This window comes from Odocoileus virginianus, unplaced genomic scaffold (genome assembly GCF_023699985.2).
Source record: "Odocoileus virginianus isolate 20LAN1187 ecotype Illinois unplaced genomic scaffold, Ovbor_1.2 Unplaced_Contig_11, whole genome shotgun sequence".
In the NCBI taxonomy this organism is placed as follows: Eukaryota; Metazoa; Chordata; class Mammalia; order Artiodactyla; family Cervidae; genus Odocoileus; species Odocoileus virginianus.
In genome coordinates, this window is record NW_027224328.1 from 630913 (window position 1) to 648692 (window position 17780).

The 17780-nt window shown below is 43.4% G+C and overlaps 1 protein-coding gene, 1 long non-coding RNA gene, 1 other non-coding gene and 1 pseudogene across 3 annotated transcripts in view; 3 read left to right on the top strand and 1 right to left on the bottom strand.

Annotated features, from left to right (window-relative positions):
* Positions 1-12167, top strand: part of LOC139033961 (uncharacterized) — a 79593-nt gene extending 67426 nt beyond the window's left edge. The window contains exon 3 of the long non-coding RNA XR_011486437.1: positions 12119-12167. This is a non-coding gene — a long non-coding RNA (uncharacterized lncRNA). The remainder of the gene's footprint in view (positions 1-12118) is intronic.
* LOC110142003 (E3 ubiquitin-protein ligase RNF130 pseudogene) lies at positions 8304-10407 on the top strand (annotated as a pseudogene).
* TRNAE-UUC (transfer RNA glutamic acid (anticodon UUC)) lies at positions 11289-11361 on the top strand. Its single transcript has one exon. It is a non-coding gene; the product is annotated as a tRNA-Glu (tRNA).
* Positions 12168-12259: 92 nt separating the features above from the next.
* DPPA3 (developmental pluripotency associated 3) lies at positions 12260-17545 on the bottom strand. The gene is made up of 4 exons (XM_020901018.2): positions 17326-17545; positions 14881-15113; positions 14424-14465; positions 12260-12876 (listed from the first exon to the last, which is right to left on the bottom strand). The coding sequence occupies exons 1-4, from the start codon at positions 17405-17407 to the stop codon at positions 12742-12744; spliced, it is 492 nt and encodes a 163-aa protein (XP_020756677.1). The 5' UTR covers positions 17408-17545; the 3' UTR covers positions 12260-12741.
* Positions 17546-17780: the final 235 nt, after the last annotated feature.

Here is a 17780-nt window from a genome sequence, read left to right on the forward strand (position 1 = left end):
CCAAAAGTGGGCTGGCTACTCGCTGTTCAAAAACTAATAAAGAGCTCAGGTTGGTGGAAAGGGAAGTTTGCTTTATTTTGAATGCCAGCAACTGGGAGGTGGGGGGAGGCGATGCCTGTCCAAAGGCCAACTCCCCCCACTGAGAATCAGTGGGCTAGAACTTTTATAGGCTGAGGGAGGGGGCTACATGCAGAAACAGCACTGTCAGCTCTGACAGTCATCTTGAAATTGGTCACTGGTGGTCTGACCAGCATCATCTTGATTGTTTTAGGTACAGTTAATCTTCAGTTCCAGGGTCAGTTTGTTCCCATTTCCTTGAGGCCAGTTCTCAGAATTGTGGCAGCTTATGTCATGGCTATAGTCTGGTCATCATGTAGTTAACTTCTCCACCTTGGGGTTTCAGAATCTGTAAGACAGCTCACAGGATATAGCTCAGAATATTATTTATAGCCCTCAAGGCGGAACTAAAGGTTTTTTACTATAATTAATAACTAAACTCATTATTAGCTCTTCTTTGACTGTTTTCCTTCATTTCTGCATTTTCTCACTACTCTGATTAACCTTACTCTTTGGCTAAAGTTTTTCCACAGACAAAGGGCAGGCAGAGGATGTGGGGTGGGGAGAGAGGACCTTTCGGTCCTGCTCCATTTCGGTTTCAATTTCTCCACTTTCTAGCTATGTCACTGAGGTCAAACCTTTAGTTTTTCTAAGGTCATTTCCACATCTGTATAACGGGCATCATAATATTTACTGAACAAAGTGTTACATATGAAAAGGCCATGAATTTTTTTTTAACTCATTCTAGACTCACTACTAGAATCTATTCTTTGTCAAATGACTCATATTTTAAACAAAAACAAACACAAACAGGCAAAAAAGCAATGGATGTTTTGTTTCCAGACAGTCAGGACCAGAGAATTAAGATTACCTCCCATGGCCATCACTTTGTACTTAGCTTTTGTCAGAAGTATGTATGTTGGCGGTCCCTATAATCAGATCACATACCACAATTCTGTTAATAATGAGTGAAGTGACAAGATGGAGGGTCAAAAGGAAAACAACATAAAATGAAACCTGAATGATTCTTTTAGATATCCATATCTTACATGTGTGCTCAGTCACTCAGTTGTGTCTGATTCTCTGCAACCTCATGGACTGTAGCCCACCAGTCTCCTCTCTCCATGGGATTTTCCAGGCAAGAATGCTGGAGTGGGTTGCCATTTTATTCTCCAGGGTATCTTCCCGACCCAGGGATCTTCCGGACAGAGGGGTCGAACCTGCGTCTCTTGTGTCTCCTGCATTTATACCACTACACCAAACAGGAAGCCCCATCTATATCTTGCAGTCTTACCCAATCAAACACAGGATTTTGGTCAGAGGATGGTTTTTCTTTCTCTTAAAGCAGATATTTTCATTCTCTTCTGCAAAATTTAGCACTCATCCCGAAGATGGTTTGGTGGAAAACATTTCGCCTTAATTAAAAATCATATTTTCCCTTGGTCATTTGAGAGTCTCTGCTGCCTCCTTTCCTGCCTGTGGACAGGCTCCCTGGTAAACACCTTTGTGTTTCTCTTGGAGAGAAGTAGTCAGAGATGATTTATAGTCACAGATATCTCAGGCATGAAGAAGTCTTCACTTTTAAGTTCTCTCTAGGTGCAAATCCTGAAACCTAAATAAAAGCCCTGCTTCTCTGCAGCAGGCACAACTTAGCCTGGCTTTCAATCCCTGCCAGATTAGACGCAGTGGAGTCAGGATTGCCAGTTTCAATCACAAAGGTCTTTTTTATTTATTTTGGCCATGCCCTAAGGCATTTGGAGATCTTAGTTCCCTGACCAAGGATCGAAACATGGCACCTGCATTGAACATGGGAAATCCTAACCACTGGACCACCAGAAGTCCCTCCCTTCCTCTTAAATTCACCACAGAAGGATCTCTAAGACTAATTTAGCTTTTTACCTTCTCAGTTCAGTTTACTCAGTTTACTCGCTCAGTCTTGTACGACTCTGCAACACCACAGACACCAGGCTTCCCTGTCCATCACCAACTCCCGGAGCTTGCTCAGACTCATGTCCATCGAATCAGTGATGCCATCCAACCATCTCATCCTCTGTCGTCCCCTTCTCCTCCCGCCTTCAATCTTTCCCAGCATCAGGTCTTTTCCAATTAGTTCTTCGCATCAGGTGGCCAAAGTATTGGAGTTTCAGCTTCAGCATCAGTCCTTCCAATGAATATTCAGGACTGATTTCCTTTAGGATTGACTGGTTGGATCTCCTTGCTGTCCAGGGGACTCTCAAGAGTCTTCTTCAACACCACAGTTCAAAAGCATCAACTCTTCGTCGCTCAGCTTTCTTTACAGTCCAACTTTTACGCTCTAGCCAGTTGTATATGTCCCGATGGCGCCATCTGCTGCCAGAAAAAGGAATAGCACTTCATCCTTCACATTTTAGACAGAATGGCAGTGCAAAGTCAATGGTGATAAAAACTACCTGCCTGAAAAAAAGAGAACTACCTGCCTTCTTCTGGGGCTGTTTAATAAAAATCTTCCTGGATTGAGGCATTCCTGAGTGGCATTGGTGGCTCAGTGTTTGTTTGTTTATATTTTAAGTCTGCAGCTGCTGTTACAAGTAGTGCATGCGTGGTCAGTCATGTCTGGCTCTTTGCAACCCAACTGTTGGATCCTCTGTCCATGGGATTTTCCCAGGCAAGAACACTGGAGTGGGTTGCCATTTTCTTCTCTAATATGAATAATGCTCCAACCTATTTTCTTTTTCCTTCATGACAAGGTTTTACTTAGAATCAATTAAAAACATATACGTAGGGACTTCCCTCCTGGTCTAGTAGTTGGGACTCTTCACTTTCACTGCTGAGGGTCAGGGTTCAGTCCCTGGTCGGGGAACTAAGATCCCTGCAAGCCTAACAGCCAAAATAAAACAAAACAAAACAGAACAAGCAAACAAACACATATGCAGGCTAATGGGCCACAGTGGCAGCAGTGGGCAGTGGTGTTCACATGGTTGACCGTTCCTAAGCATGTCTGCCACCAGTGTCCATGTCCCCACCTCACCCGCCTCTAGGAGACTCTCCAAGACCAGCAGCTCTGGAGACTGAGAAATTCAAGATCAAGATGCCAGGAGATTCAGTGTCTGATAAGAGTTCTAGTTAGTAGTCAGCAGTCTTCCCACTGTATGGTCACACGGAGGGGCAAGAGAGCTCCCTGCGGTCTCTTTTATAACAGTACTAATCTCATTCAGGAGGCTCCATCCTCATGACCTATTCACCCCCCAGAGGCCCCACTTCCAAATACCATCACTCGGGGGATTAGATTTCAACATATGAATTTGGGGGACACACACAGTCTGCAGCAAGGAGGGATTGTGTTTTGTTCATTTGTGTGGCCCCATTACAATACACTATGCCTGACATATGATAGATGTTCAGTTCATATTCATTGAATTTGAGGAATGAATGCATCCATGAATGAATTTGTTAACAAAGAAATGAATGGCTCTGACAAATACATATATAACTTTTCAAAAACATGTTTTGCTTTAGACACCATCGATATTTTGTGATTTCCTGGAATTCTTTCATTTATATGAGTTTTCAATTCTATTTTTTTCCCAGCCTTTATAGAGATTGAATTGAGGTATAACATTGTGTAAGTTTAAAGTGTGATGATTCAATACATGTATATATTGCAAAATGTTTTCCATAATAAGATTAGTTATATCCTTCACCTCCATAATTAACTTTTTTTTGAGACCCCATTTATTTCTTTAAAACTTTTTGGTACAACTTGTGGGATCTTAACTTCCCCAAGCCCTTGGCAGCCAGAAAACAGAGCCTAACCACTCTGTCCAAGCCCACCAGGGAATTCCCTTGTTGCTGTTGTTACAGTAAGAGTAGTAAACTCTCCCTGTGGAGCAGCCTGCAAGTATATAATAGAGTGTTATTAACTATAGTCACCATGCTGTTCATCAGATTCTCGGAACTTATTCATCTTATAACTTGAAGTTTGTATCCTTGACCAACATCCCATATTCCCTACCTCCCCTCACCTAGCCCTTGGCAACACTGTTTCACTCTGTTTCTATTAACGTTTTTAGATTTCACCTATAAGTGAGATTATACAGTATTTGTCTTTCTCTGACATTTCATTTAGCATAATATCCTCAGTGTTCATCTATATTGTTGCAAATGGCAGGATTTCTTTCTTCTTTATGGCTGAATAATATTCCATTGTGTATATGTGTGTATTTTTTTTTTTTTTCCTTTTTCTTTTGGCTGCACTGAGTCATTGCTGTGGCACTTGTGTTTCTCTAGTTGTAGTGTGAGGGATCAAACCCATGTCCCCTGCATTGGGAGGCAATTCTTAACCACTGGACCACGAGGGAAGTCCCAAGTATCACATTTCCTTTATCCATTCAACCATCAATGGATATTAAAGTTGTTTCCATGTCTTAGCTATTGTGAATAATGCTGCAATGAGCATGGGGGTACAGATAGCTCTTGGAGACACTGATTTTATTTCTTCTGAATATACCTAGAAGTGCAATTACTAGATTACATGGTAGCTCTATTTTTAATTTTTTGAGGAACTCCCAACCTGTTTTCCATACTGGCTGTACCAATTTTTATTCTCACCAGCACTGTACCATGGTCCCTTTTCTCTGCATCCTCACCAGCGTTTGTTATCTTTTCTTTTTGATAATACTCATCCTATTGTGTGAGCTTCTCTTATATGTTTTAAGCTTACAAAATGAATGGAATTGTCATGTGTTTTTATTCATAAAAGCTGAATTTGTGCCTTATCTTTTTTGTGTGTGTGTGCCTTATCTTTTAAAAAGAATATATATTTTAAAATTTTCTGGAGTTTCATCAATTTTATAAGTTCTTTTAAAGAACCAATTTTTAACTCTGTTGATTTTCTTTATTGGCTTGCCATTTCCTGAATTTCCTTAAAATTTTCTTTATAAAATTATGTGTTTGTGATTTAAAATATAACATAAAATTTGCCATTTTAACTATAACTAACTTTAAAGTTTGACTAACTTTAAGTGTTCAGTTCAGCAGCGCTAAGTGTATTCACATTATTGTGACTTCAATCTATTTCTAACCCTAGTATCAAAGTATTCTCTTTGGGTCAGTGCAGTCTCTGCAGTGTTCCTCACTAAATCCTCAGAATCATCACAAAAGTGAAAGTTCAAAGTTTATTCCCAGGAGGATTTGGCAACAATTACACTGATGGGAATCAGTGAGTCCAGGGACACCAATAAATCACTGTTTCACTCCTCCTGTCCCAATCACATGGAATGTGCCGGGTTTGTTTCCATCGTTTCTATTTTTATTTTTATTGTGGAAGGAACATGGTGTGGTTTTAAATGTACTTTCAGTCAGAAGCAAAAAAAAAAACCTGCCCCCTCCCGGGTATAGATTTCTTAAGAGTGGTAGCATTTACACCTACCAGCTTGTAATTGATGTCTCGAGCATAAAGTTTGCATTCCCTTTTAAGTAAATGTATTTCCTTTCCTTGTAGAAAGTTTGGGAAATATTTTTTAAAATGAAGAAAATATAAATAAATAAAATTCCAACCATGTGAAATGAGTTACCGTGAAGGTCTTCTTCCCCTCCAGCCTTTTATTTCTTTATTGAGGCTGGGGTGGGTCTTCCTTGCTGTGTTCAGGCTTCCCCAGTTGTGGCTCAGTAGTTGCAGGGTGTGGGATCTTAGTTCCCTGACAAGGGATTGAACCTGGGCCCCCTGAATTGGGAAAGCAGAGCCTTAACCACTGGACCACAGGGGACGTCCCCATCCCTCTAACATTTTAAAACATTCTCTCAAAAAAAAAATATTCTCTCTAGCCCTGGAGACCATGGGTGATGGGGGATCAGGGTTGTTTGAGGAAAGGAAAACTGAGAAAAGGCTGTGACATCCAAGGAAGGACTGGGTGGGCAAATTACCCACTCTTTGCAGAGGGGAGGAGGTAATAACACAAAATACAGGACTCTTTTAGAGGTCTTGGATTTGGAAATCAGGCCTTGTTAAATCCTTTCACGAGGAGCCTTTGGAAGGCAGTGAGACAGAGGGATCGCCTCTCCCTCCTAGCCTCCATACTTTTACCAGAATGTTCTGAAGCATTTATTTGGAAAAAAAAAAAAAAGACTGTTTAAAGCAGGCCTGAACCTCCTGGATTCTGCCGCTGGGATAGAGTAGGACTGGGAATCTCTATTTTGTTGGTTTTGGGAAGTGCTGTGTGCTGTGCTTAGTCTCAGTCATGTCTGACTCTTTGCGACCCCATGGACTGTAGCCCTCCATGGACAGGCTACTCTGTCCATGGGGATTCTCAAGGCAAGAATACAGGAGTAGGTTGCCATACTCTCCTCCAGGGGATCTTTCCCACCCAGGGGTGGAACCCAGGTCTCCCGCATTGCAGGTGGATTCTTCACTGAGTCACCAGGGACACCCTTTGGGAAGTGAGGCCATGATTAAATGGCATCCCTCTTAACGTATGTCCCTGGAGGCATTTCTCTTGCACCATTAGAGGTGCAATTGTTAGACTGGCATAAGTAAAATATTTTCCTATGAAAAAAGTAACAGACATTCCTATGGTTGATTCATGTTGATGTTTGGCAGAAACCAACACAATTCGGTAAAGCAATTATCCTTCAATTAAAAAAATAAATAAATTAAAAATTAAAAAAATAAAAACAAAAAAGGAACAGACATTGCCTCTCAGTATATGTAAATGATGCTTGCAGGACCACATGCCTTTTAGAGGCATCATGGGAGCCTCAGAGAAACTGCAGAGACCCTGCCAGGCATATCCAAAGCAGCTCTCAAGCTTCAGAGTGCATCAGAGTCACCTGGAGGGCTTATTAAAATACTGACTTCTGGTGTTGGCTATAAATTGGCACTTGCCGTTGGCATTTGCCATCCACTGCCATGAGGATTAAATCATGTGATGCTAAAGCTACTGATTGTTAACACTCTCTGAAAAGAGTTCAGGGTGGAGAGCAGAAATGAGGCTCTCTGTCCTCGAGGGTGGGCAGGAATTGGCATGAATGGTCTTCGGATAGATATTTTCAGGACCTGATTTTATGAACCCAATTCTTCTATCTCCTCATATCTAGAAAAGCACTAAAATCCTTTATGGCGACAACTAATCCTGAGACTAGCAGAAAACTTTTGCAAAAAAATACGTGCTTGATTGCACAAACGCTCCCTTCACCAAAATCATGTATATATTGACCTTCCTCCTGTCTCTTTTCCCTGGTGGCTCAGACAGTAAAAGCGTCTCCCTACAATGCAGGAGACCCCGGTTCAATCCCTGGGATGGGAAGATCTCCTGGAGAAGGAAATAACAACCCACTCCAGTACCCTTGCCTGGAAAATCCCATGGATGGAGAAGTCTGGTATACTACAGTCCATGGGGTCACAAAGAGTCAGACACGACTGAGTGACTTCCCTTTCACTTTCCTATCTCTTTGGAGCAGTTCCTCAGAGCTATCTGAGGTGTTCTCTCCCAGGCTGTAGTCCTCATATTGCCCCAAATAGAACTTAACTCGCAGTTGTTACATTGTGGGTTTTTTTTTTTTTTAAGTCGACACTGGGCTCCACTGACCTAGTGGTTGGGGGTGGAGCCCAGAGTTTGCCCCAGAAGTTTCCAAGTGAGGGATGCTGTGTGTTCAATAACTTCTGCTGACTGAAGTTGCACCACCCACCTCCAACTGTAAAGGATGCCTCCCAGAGTCAAGCAAGATTAAGCAGTTGTATTCAGGGTTCACTTGTATTTTGCCCTGAGCCTAGTAACCCAGTGTCTTCCCATTACTAAAGCAGGACGTTTTCTCGGGAAACTAAACGAAGCACTTTTAGCAATGAATGAAGTGGGGTTCTTTTGTTGTTGTTTTTTAAATCTCTCCTTTCCTCATTCAGGCCTTAGACTGAAGCTACTACAAGGTTTTCTTTTACCACTGGAAATAGCTCATTGTCATCAGTGGGGTCATCTATCTATAAAATGATCTCAGGGAGTATTGTAGTGATTCCTCAAACAGAAGCTACCAGTACCTGTAACACCATGCACTTTCCACCAGCCTGTATGAAAATACATCATCAGTGTTCTGCTTGTAACTAAGGGGTGGGGGCAGCTGGGAGGTGGAAAGAAGGGAGGATAGGAACCAAACAACTGTCACCAGAATTTGAGGAGCTGACCAGGGTATTTCAGAGATCACTAATGTGCCGGACCTTTAAAGTCTTTAGGCTGCCAGGCGTTGAGGAGTTGGTGCTCCGGAGACCTTCCTTCGGGCGCATGTTCCCCGGGTGCGTCCTCACGAGGCGCCCCCACTCGGCGGGACCGGGCCAGGGGATGGAGTGGGCCCGCCGACACGGCCCTGGAGGGACCCAGAGGAGACGACCGCGCGAGCCCTGACCCGCCGTCCTCGCCGAAGCGCCCATGGGCGCGTCCCTGCGGGCGGGCCGTGGCTCTGAGGGTGGCGAGAGGCGGGGCCGCGGCGCCGAGGAGGGTTTCGCTCGTGCCCGGCCCCGCACAGGCCGCGCGCCTGCGCTCCGGCTGCAGGGCCAGCCGCACCCGTCCCTCCTCTCGGCGCCGGCCCGGGAGCCCGGTCCACGAGCGGCGGCGGCCAGAGGGACGATGAGCGGCTCGGCGCCGGCGGGCCCGGCCCGGCTCGCCGCGTTCGCTCTGCTGACCTGCAGCCTGTGGCCGGCGCGGGCGGACAACGCGAGCCAGGAGTACTACACTGCGCTTATCAACGTGACGGTGCAGGAGCCCGGCCGCGGCGCCCCGCTTACATTCCGCATCGACCGCGGGCGCTACGGACTCGACTCGCCCAAGGCCGAGGTCCGCGGCCAGGTTCTGGCGCCGCTGCCTATCCATGGAGTTGCTGATCATCTGGGCTGTGATCCTCAAACACGGTTCTTTGTCCCTCCTAACATCAAACAGTGGATTGCCTTGCTGCAGAGGGGAAATTGCACCTTTAAAGAGAAAATATCAAGGGCTGCTTTCCACAATGCAGTTGCTGTCGTCATCTACAATAATAAATCCAAAGAGGAGCCAGTCACCATGACTCATCCAGGCACTGGAGATATTATTGCGGTCATGATTACAGAATTGAGGGGTAAAGATATTTTGAGTTATCTGGAGAAAAACATCTCTGTACAAATGACAATAGCTGTTGGAACTCGAATGCCGCCAAAGAACTTCAGCCGTGGTTCTCTAGTCTTCGTGTCAATAACCTTTATTGCTTTGATGATTATTTCTTCAGCCTGGCTTATATTCTACTTCATTCAGAAGATCAGGTACACAAATGCCCGGGACAGGAGCCAGCGTCGTCTTGGAGATGCAGCCAAGAAAGCCATCAGCAAATTGACAACCAGAACAGTGAAAAGGGGTGATAAGGAAACAGACCCAGACTTCGATCATTGTGCAGTCTGCATAGAAAGCTATAAACAGAATGATGTTGTCCGGATTCTGCCCTGCAAGTGCTTGCACGGCACCAAGAGGCCGCAGAGCTGTGAAAACAACTCGCCTTCAATGTAGACGGCTCACCCCACCCCCAGCCATTGTTCTGATCAGTCTAGCTCACAGTGTGTTGGGAAGTAGGAGAGTGGGAAGGCATTGTTTCAGTGTTACTGGTTTTGTTCCCTTTTATGTTCTATACTTCCACATATCCCCAAGTATTTCTGTATCCCAAAATATTTCTAATAGGAATAAAGGACTTTTCTGAAGTTCTGGAAAAAAAAAAAATCTTTCATTAGATTTGTCTAATTGTAACAAAGTGCTGTGTCTTTTAGAACTTTCAAACAGAAAAACCTCTGTGTGCACTAGGGGTTATAATTCTATGGCTTTCAAACCACAGACAAGCTCTCCAAGGCTCCTTTTCAGGAGCTGAAGGTCAGCTCGCCTAAGTAGAATCTTCTAAATAAATCATGACTCATCAATCAGCCCATCCATTTATACAGCTCCTATTGGGCATGGAAAGTGGTCTGGGAGAGCAAGTGTATGACCAGGGGGCATATTGTTAGGCTCTTCTCCGGTTACACTGTCTTCTCTAATAAAAGAAAGATAAAGGAAGAAAAAGATACTCAAAAATGCCTGTGTCTCAGATGTACAGAACAGACTTTTGGACTCTGTGGGAGAAGGCGAGGGTGGGATGTTTCAAGAGAACAGCATCAAAACATGTATATTATCCAGGGTGAAACAGATCACCAGTCTAGGTTGGATGCATGAGACAAGTGCTCGGGCCTGGTGCAATGGGAAGACCCAGAGGGATCAGGTGGAGAGGGAGGTGGGAAGGGGGATCGGGATGGAGAATACATGTAAATCCATGGCTGATTCATGTCAATATATGACAATAACCACTACATTGTAATTAGCCTCCAACTAATAAAAATAATTGGGGGAAAAAAATGCCTGTGTCTGCTCACCAACCTGACACTATTAATAAGTAGGTAGTTTCTCTGAACCACTGCCTTTCTGAGAAAATTTGGAAAATTGGGTGTTAGCCTTTGGGGAAGATTTTCCTTAGATGCTGAAGAGGTTCAGAGACAGCTCTTCTTTATATTATTTATCAGTGTTGAAAAATAATTAGAATCCCATCCTTCCCATCCCATATGCCTAGCTAAACTCACACTCTGAACATTGGCTTTGAGCAGAAAAGTTTTCTTACAGGACCAGGCAAGGATATGTGTGGCTTATGGTCTAAAAATCCCTGAGCAGAAGAAACAGATTTTTTAAAAATATTTTTTTTTTATTTTTCTCTGTGCTGGATCTTCATTGCTGCGAGGGTTTTTCTCTAGTTACAGAGAGCACAGTCTGTCCATCATTACAGTGCTCAGACTTCTTTTGTTGTGGAGCACAGGCTCTAGAGCTTTCAGGCCTCAGTAGTTATGGCCTTCCCTGGTGGCTCAGATCTGTCTACAATGTAGAAGACCTGGGTTCGATCCCTGGGTCAGGAAGATCCCCTGGAGAAGGGAATGGTAACCCACACTCCAGTATTCTTATCTGGAGAATTCCATGGACAGAGGAGCCTAAAGAGCTACAGCCCATTGAGTCCCAAAGAGTCAGACACAACTGAGCAAACACTTGCTCTTTTCAGTAGTTGGCAGTTCAGGGCCCAGGCTCAATAGCTGTGGCCCACAGGCTTAGCTGCTCTGAGGCATCTGGGATCTTCCTGGACCAAGAATCAAACCCGAGTCTCCTGCATTGGCAGGCAGATTCTTTACCACTGAGCCACCAGTGGAGCCCTGAGCATTTTTAGAAGCCAGGTGAGGGAGATCCCTGGTGGTCCAGTGGTTAAGACTCTACACTTTCATTGTGGAGGACCTGGGTTCAGTCCTCAGTCAGGGAACTAAGATTCCGTAAGCAAGGAGGTGCGGTCTGGAAAAAAAAATGCCAGTGAAGGAGAGGGGTCCCAGGCAGTGTTACAGGGATTAACATAATCCAGCTCCAGGGTCCCCGGGGCTCTGTGCTTGTAGTTATCCAGTAGTAACATCTTTCATTTGATGCGAGGTTCTTTGATATCTGCAAAATAACTTAGGAAATGTGCATCAAATACTGTTGCCTAGGTACTTCAGAGAGGGACTAAATTAGAGGATTGTGGTGATGGGGAAGACTCTGGAGAGGCCCTTGGACTGCAAAGACATCCAGTCAATCCTAAAGGAAATCATCCCTGAGTATTCACTGAAAAGACTGCTGCTGAAGCTGAAGCTCCAATACTCCAATACTTTGGCTGTCTGATGGGAGCTACTCTCTAGTTTCTGTGTACATGCTTCTCGTGGCGGTGGCCTCTCTTGTTTCAGAACATGGGCTCTAGGGTGCGGGCTATAGAGCACAGGGTCCATAGTATGCCACACAGGCTTTAGTTGCTCCAAGGTATGTAGGATCTTCCTGAACCAGGAATCAAACCCATGTACATTGTTCATCTGCATTGGCAGGTGGATTCTTTACCACTGAACCACCAGGGAAGCACCCCTAATTCTTTAATATCTTTTTACAACACCAACTGGTTAATTTCTTCCAAGAGGATACTATGTACAAACACCTGTTTGTATGTATCCACCTGTTTTGTAACCTTAACTCAAATATGTAAACTTTCTTCCCAACAGGACAGTATCACAAAATATTAGAATGCCAAAAAAAGAAAAAAAATTAGAATACCAGATATATTTACATCCTGAGAATGTGATGGGGGTAAGTATTTATTTAATACATAGCTAGCAAAAACAAGTCTAAGATAAGAACAAGGATTTATCTTAAAGTTACTCAAATAAGTATGAAGTTTTATTAAGATCTTCTATAAACACATCTATTCGCTACTGAAAATTGAAACAGCGCATCAAAAACTTTTATTACTATTTAACACACTAATAAGGCTCTGGCCAAGCCAGCCAATGTTATCTTTACATTCCTTCCCAAGTTAATTTGTTTCAAATTCTTGATATTGAGTTTCATCTTATAGCAAACTTCAGGTTTAAGAAACAGGCAATACCTGAGACTTAAGTAGTACTTCTTGGTGTCAGATCAAAGTGGAACTAGTGTATATTCAAATCATCTCAAATCCAAGCTACATATAGATTCCTCGTAAGTTAACTGTATTAAGGTAGAAAAGAGATGCAAGTAAAAAAGACAAACTTACAATATACATTATCAAAATATTGGTACAATCTTTCCCAAGCTGCTTCATAATGATCCTAAAATTACCAGCAAGAAAACAGTACAAGAATAAGGTTTATGACTCATTTGATTCCATGGCATAATTACTGTATGTTGTGTTATAATAATTCTCATAATTATCATCAGAAGGATTTCTGTTAAACTGGCAATAACTACAGGTACACTGGAATCTTCTCATTCTTGATTGAATCTGGAAAAAAGAATGAGATGGATTAACTGGCTAATAATTTGAAATAATAAATTACTTCTACACCCAAGTGATATTAACAAACCACAAATGTAATATTGGCTATTAGAACAACCTTTGGAATACAGAACACTAAAAAAATGTCAAAACCAAAAAACTTTGGGGAAAAAAACAAACTGAAATGGATGGCTGCCAAAGAATGCTAGATTTTCATCTTGTAATGGCCACTGATTGTCAATAAATATATTCCTGTACAACTCAGGAAACAGAGCCAATATTTTATAAAGATAAATGGAATAGAACTTTTAACTGTGAGTCACTGTCTTACACCTGTTAACTTTTTAATATTGTGTATCAACCATACTTCAATTTTAAAAAGGAAATATGTATATGTGTGTGTGTATATAGGAATACATATGCTTCAGTTCTCTGAAGTATTATGAACTATATCAGTCATGTATAACTCTTTGTGACCCCATGGACTATAGTCAGTCAAGCTCCTCTGTCCATGGGATTCTCTAGGCAAGAATACTGGAGTAGGTTGCCATTCCCTTCTCCAGGGGATCTTCCCAACCCAGGAATCAAAATCAGGTCAAATTCAAGAATTGAATTTAGTTCTCTGAATGTCTTAAATATGAGATACTCAACCATTTGCTGGACACTCTGTGCACAGGTGTTCACCCTCTTACTACTTGGTACAGAACATCATGATTGTGACAGCAGGTTAAAAAGCATAAGCACCTGTGGCACCAAGAGTGAAGCTGAATGGAAACCATAGGCTTTAGGTGATGATTATAATGTGTCAGTGTCTGTTCACCATGCAGCACCCCAGGTGGCTCAGTGGTAAAGAATCTGCCTGCAATGTGGGAGACCTGGGATCAGTCCCTGGGTTGGGGAAGATCCTTTTGAGAAGGGAAGCAACCCACTCCAGTATTCTTGCCTGGGAAATTCCAAGGACAGAGGAGCCTGGCAAGCTACAGTCCATGGGGTTGCAAAAGAATCAGACACGACTGAGTGATTAAACAACAACAGTGTAGGTTCACAACTGCAACACCACAACTAGTAGATGTTGACCGCAGAGGGGGCTGAGAATGTATGGGATTAGTTAAGTAAATTTCTGCTCAGTTGTGCTAGAGACCTAAAACTGCTCTAAATATACATAAAAAGTATTATAGATATAGATATATATAGGGCTTCCCAGGTGGTGCTAGTGGTAAAGAACCACCTGCCAATGCAGGAGACATAAGAGATGCAGGGTTCGATCCCTGGGTCAGGAAGATCCCCTGGAGGAGAGCATGGCAACTCACTCCAGTGTTCTTGCCTGGAGAATCCCATGGATGGAGGAGCCTGGTGGGCTACAGTCCATAGGGTCTCAAAGAGTTGGACATGACTGAAGTAACTTAGCATACATGCATATATTTTTAAAAACACAAATATGAATGGATTGACCCAGAGTTTCTGAAGAGTGAGATAATCCAAGCCAATTTGCCACTCTTCCTCCCCTGCAAACCAGATGCCCACCCAACTATATAGTAAGAATTTCTACTTACCTCAGTGTCCTGCTGCTGCTGTAGTTCTCTTTGAGAGTCAGACTTTGTGGGAAGAAAAAAAAGACATATATTACAAGCTATCAAGCAAAATTCAAATTATACATTACAAATTCAGTGCCACACATCTAACCTAAGAGGAGTCAGAGACTCTTAAAACCCTAAGTGTCTTTCACACCTGCACTCATGAGTACAGTGGATGAATGACTGCTGCTGCTCATCAATATTTATATTATTTTTTTGTGGCTGAACCCCAGGGCTTTGAGGTCCCTCCCAGGGATAGAACCTGTGCCTCCTGCAGTCGAGTTCGAACCCCTGGGAGTCCTAACCACTGGACCACCAGGTAATTCCACCACCTGCCCCCACCACCACCCTCCCGCCAATATTTACATCTTGATATTTGTGAGTGCCCCTTTTTTCCCTCCTCAGAGTGGCTCAGTGCTGCCTACCCAGAACTCACACGAGGAACTCCATTGGCATAGCGAAGTCTAAGAGATTCAATCAGCTTTTTCATCCTGTATCTCCGCTCACTCAACACCGTTCTTACCCCTCTCCGCCTATTTGGTGTTTTCTCACTAAGTAACTGCCCGGTTGGTTGAGATGGGTATTCTGGTATATACGGCAACTTGATACTAGGGTTGAGAGTCAAGTTACTGAGGTTCGTTGCTAACATTTCAGAGAGTTGAGTGGCAACTGAAAGAAAAAGAAAATTAAGATTGATTAAGGCAAATTGCAACATCCAGAAGCCACTTAGCTCTCGCCCAAACTAGGTCTGCTCTTAAACAGCTCACAACCACAACAGTGGACAATGGGAAGTTGCTCAGAGTGAAGACAGACCCTGGATACCATGGGCGGTTAACTAGCATGTGCATGCCCTTAAGCCTGGTGGAATCCACCACAATGGGAAACACTTTTCTCAAAACTTGTTTTCTTGCTGTTATGAGTAGTTCTGAGTGTTAAATGTTTTCCCATGGGGTCATATGTGTGTATGTAATTTATGTATGTGCTCAGTCATATTTGACTCTTTGCAGGCTCCATGGACTGTGGGCCCCATGGGATCCTCTGTCCATGGAATTTTCCAGGCAAGAATACTGGAGTTGGTTGCCATTTCCGATTTGAGAGTATCTTCCTGATCCAGGGATCAAACCTGCATCTCTTGCTTCTCCTGCATTGGAGGTACCTAAGTATGATTCCAGTTGGAAAAACATGGAGCTAAAATCAGATATTGACAGTTTTTCTATTTTCATTTGTGTGGATGATTTTTAATATGAATGTAGGGACATAAAGCATTAGTGCAAGTCAAAATGTTTCAGTGTGACAAATTTCAACAATTCAGCTTTATAGCTGCTGCTGCTGCTAAGTCGCTTCATTCGTGTCTGACTCTGTGCAACCCCACACCTATGCAATAGACAAAGAATCCCCAAATGTGATAATCTCTCTCCATCCTTAAGAACTAGTAAGTCAAAGGGGCTATTACCCATTCCAGTTATACCAGGCTTTATGCTGTTAAACACTCACTCTTGAGACTTCTCTGGTGGTACAGTGGCTACCAAAAATCTGGCTACCAGTCTTGGGGACACAGGTTCGACCCCTAGGCCAGGAAGATCCCACATGCCACAGAGCACCTAAACCTTTGTACCACAACTACTGAAGCAAACGTAACTAGAGGCCAGTGCTCTAGAGAAGCCACTGTAATGAGAAGTCCACACACCACAAGCAGAGAATTGCCCCCCCTTACCACAACTAGAGAAAGCCTGAGTGCAGCAATCAAAAATAAATATAAAATAATTTAAAACTATACTAAAGAGTCAGGATCCATTCAACTTACATGGACTTGTGCAAATGGAAATTAAGATTCCTGGTTGTGAAATTGTCAGGTACTAAGGCAAACTCAAGAAAAGAGAGAGGCTGGCTATATTATATAAATATTAGCTTCATTAACTTTTTTCCCCTTTGTATATACTGATTTCAAGATGCAGGGGAGGCAGAGGGTAGAACAGATGCCAGCAGGATCCACCCAGCTACCTGGCTGCCCAGAGGGTGTTGGTTGACTCCCAAGTCATCTGCGCACCACTACCCTACACCACCCATCCCCATCCGAAGTCAGGGTAAAGTGAAAGAAAGTGAAGTCGCTCAGTCGTGTCCAACTCTTTGCGACCCCATGGACTGTAGCCTACCAGGCTCCTCTGTCCATGGGATTTTCCAGGCAAGAATACTGGAGTGGGTTGCTATTTCCTTCTCCAGGGGATCTTCAAGACCTAGGGATCGAACCCGGGCCTCCCATATTGCAGGCAGAGGCTTTACCCTCTGAGCCACCGTCAGGGTGAGAAAAGTTCAAATCCAGTGAGTGGGTCTGGGAGGCTCCCAAACTGGGATCCTGTGAGGCTCCAAGGAGAGATTTTTAAAACTTGTGATTGGAATATAATGCTGGTGAAAATACTAATCGCTGGGACGTCTCTGGTGGTCCAGTGGATAAGACTCTGTGCTCCAAATGCAGGGGGCCCAGGTTCCATCTCCGATCAGGGAACTAGAGCCTACTTACCACAGCTAAAGACTTGGTGCAACTAAATAAAATTAAAAAAAAAAAATTTTTTTTTAAAGTACTGATCTCATAAGATGCTATTCGCCCTGGTCTAGGAGAACTCTGACTTCATTTTCAGATGTCCTTAGAAGATTGACAGATTCCTGAGCATAGAAAGCAAACAATACAGTTCCCACTTTTCTCCTGTTAATCTGGCTTTTTTTTTTTTTTTTTTTAATAGGAGGGCCCTACACTCCCTGGCCATCCTCTCCTCCAAGAAGATTTACTTAACTGCATTTCTCTGTAAAAGACTAAAGTCAGTAAAACAGAAAGAAAGGTAGGCTCTTAACCTTCCCTAATCAGCCCCCTCTCTCCCCAGCTCACCCTGCATTGCCTGGGAAGCATCGTCAATGGATGTTTTAAGAGACTCTAGGGTCCAGGTTGGGTTATCCTCTGATGAATCCATCGGAAGTCTAGTCACAGCTTGAAGCTCCTCCTAGATCTTGGGGTGCCAGTGGAAGGCGATGCTGTAGGCTCAAACTGCTCCAAAGAAGCCTGGAGGAACTATAGAGCTAAGAAAGAGGGAAAAAAAAACTCAGGCTGACGCGCCAAGGTGAAAGAGTAACAGCCTACTTCCCGTTTCCTCTTAAAAAAGACAGATAAGCCAATCAGCCAGCCTATTTTAATGTAAATAGCCAATAAGTAAAAGGATAAGGTGAATGGGCGTAGTCCTATTAGGGGACTAATAGGAGAGGGTAATAATGCTTTCTGTCAAGTAGGGTAGAAATTTTATAAGGCGCCTCTGTGGTTGTGTCTTCCACATTGCCTGAAAAATCCAT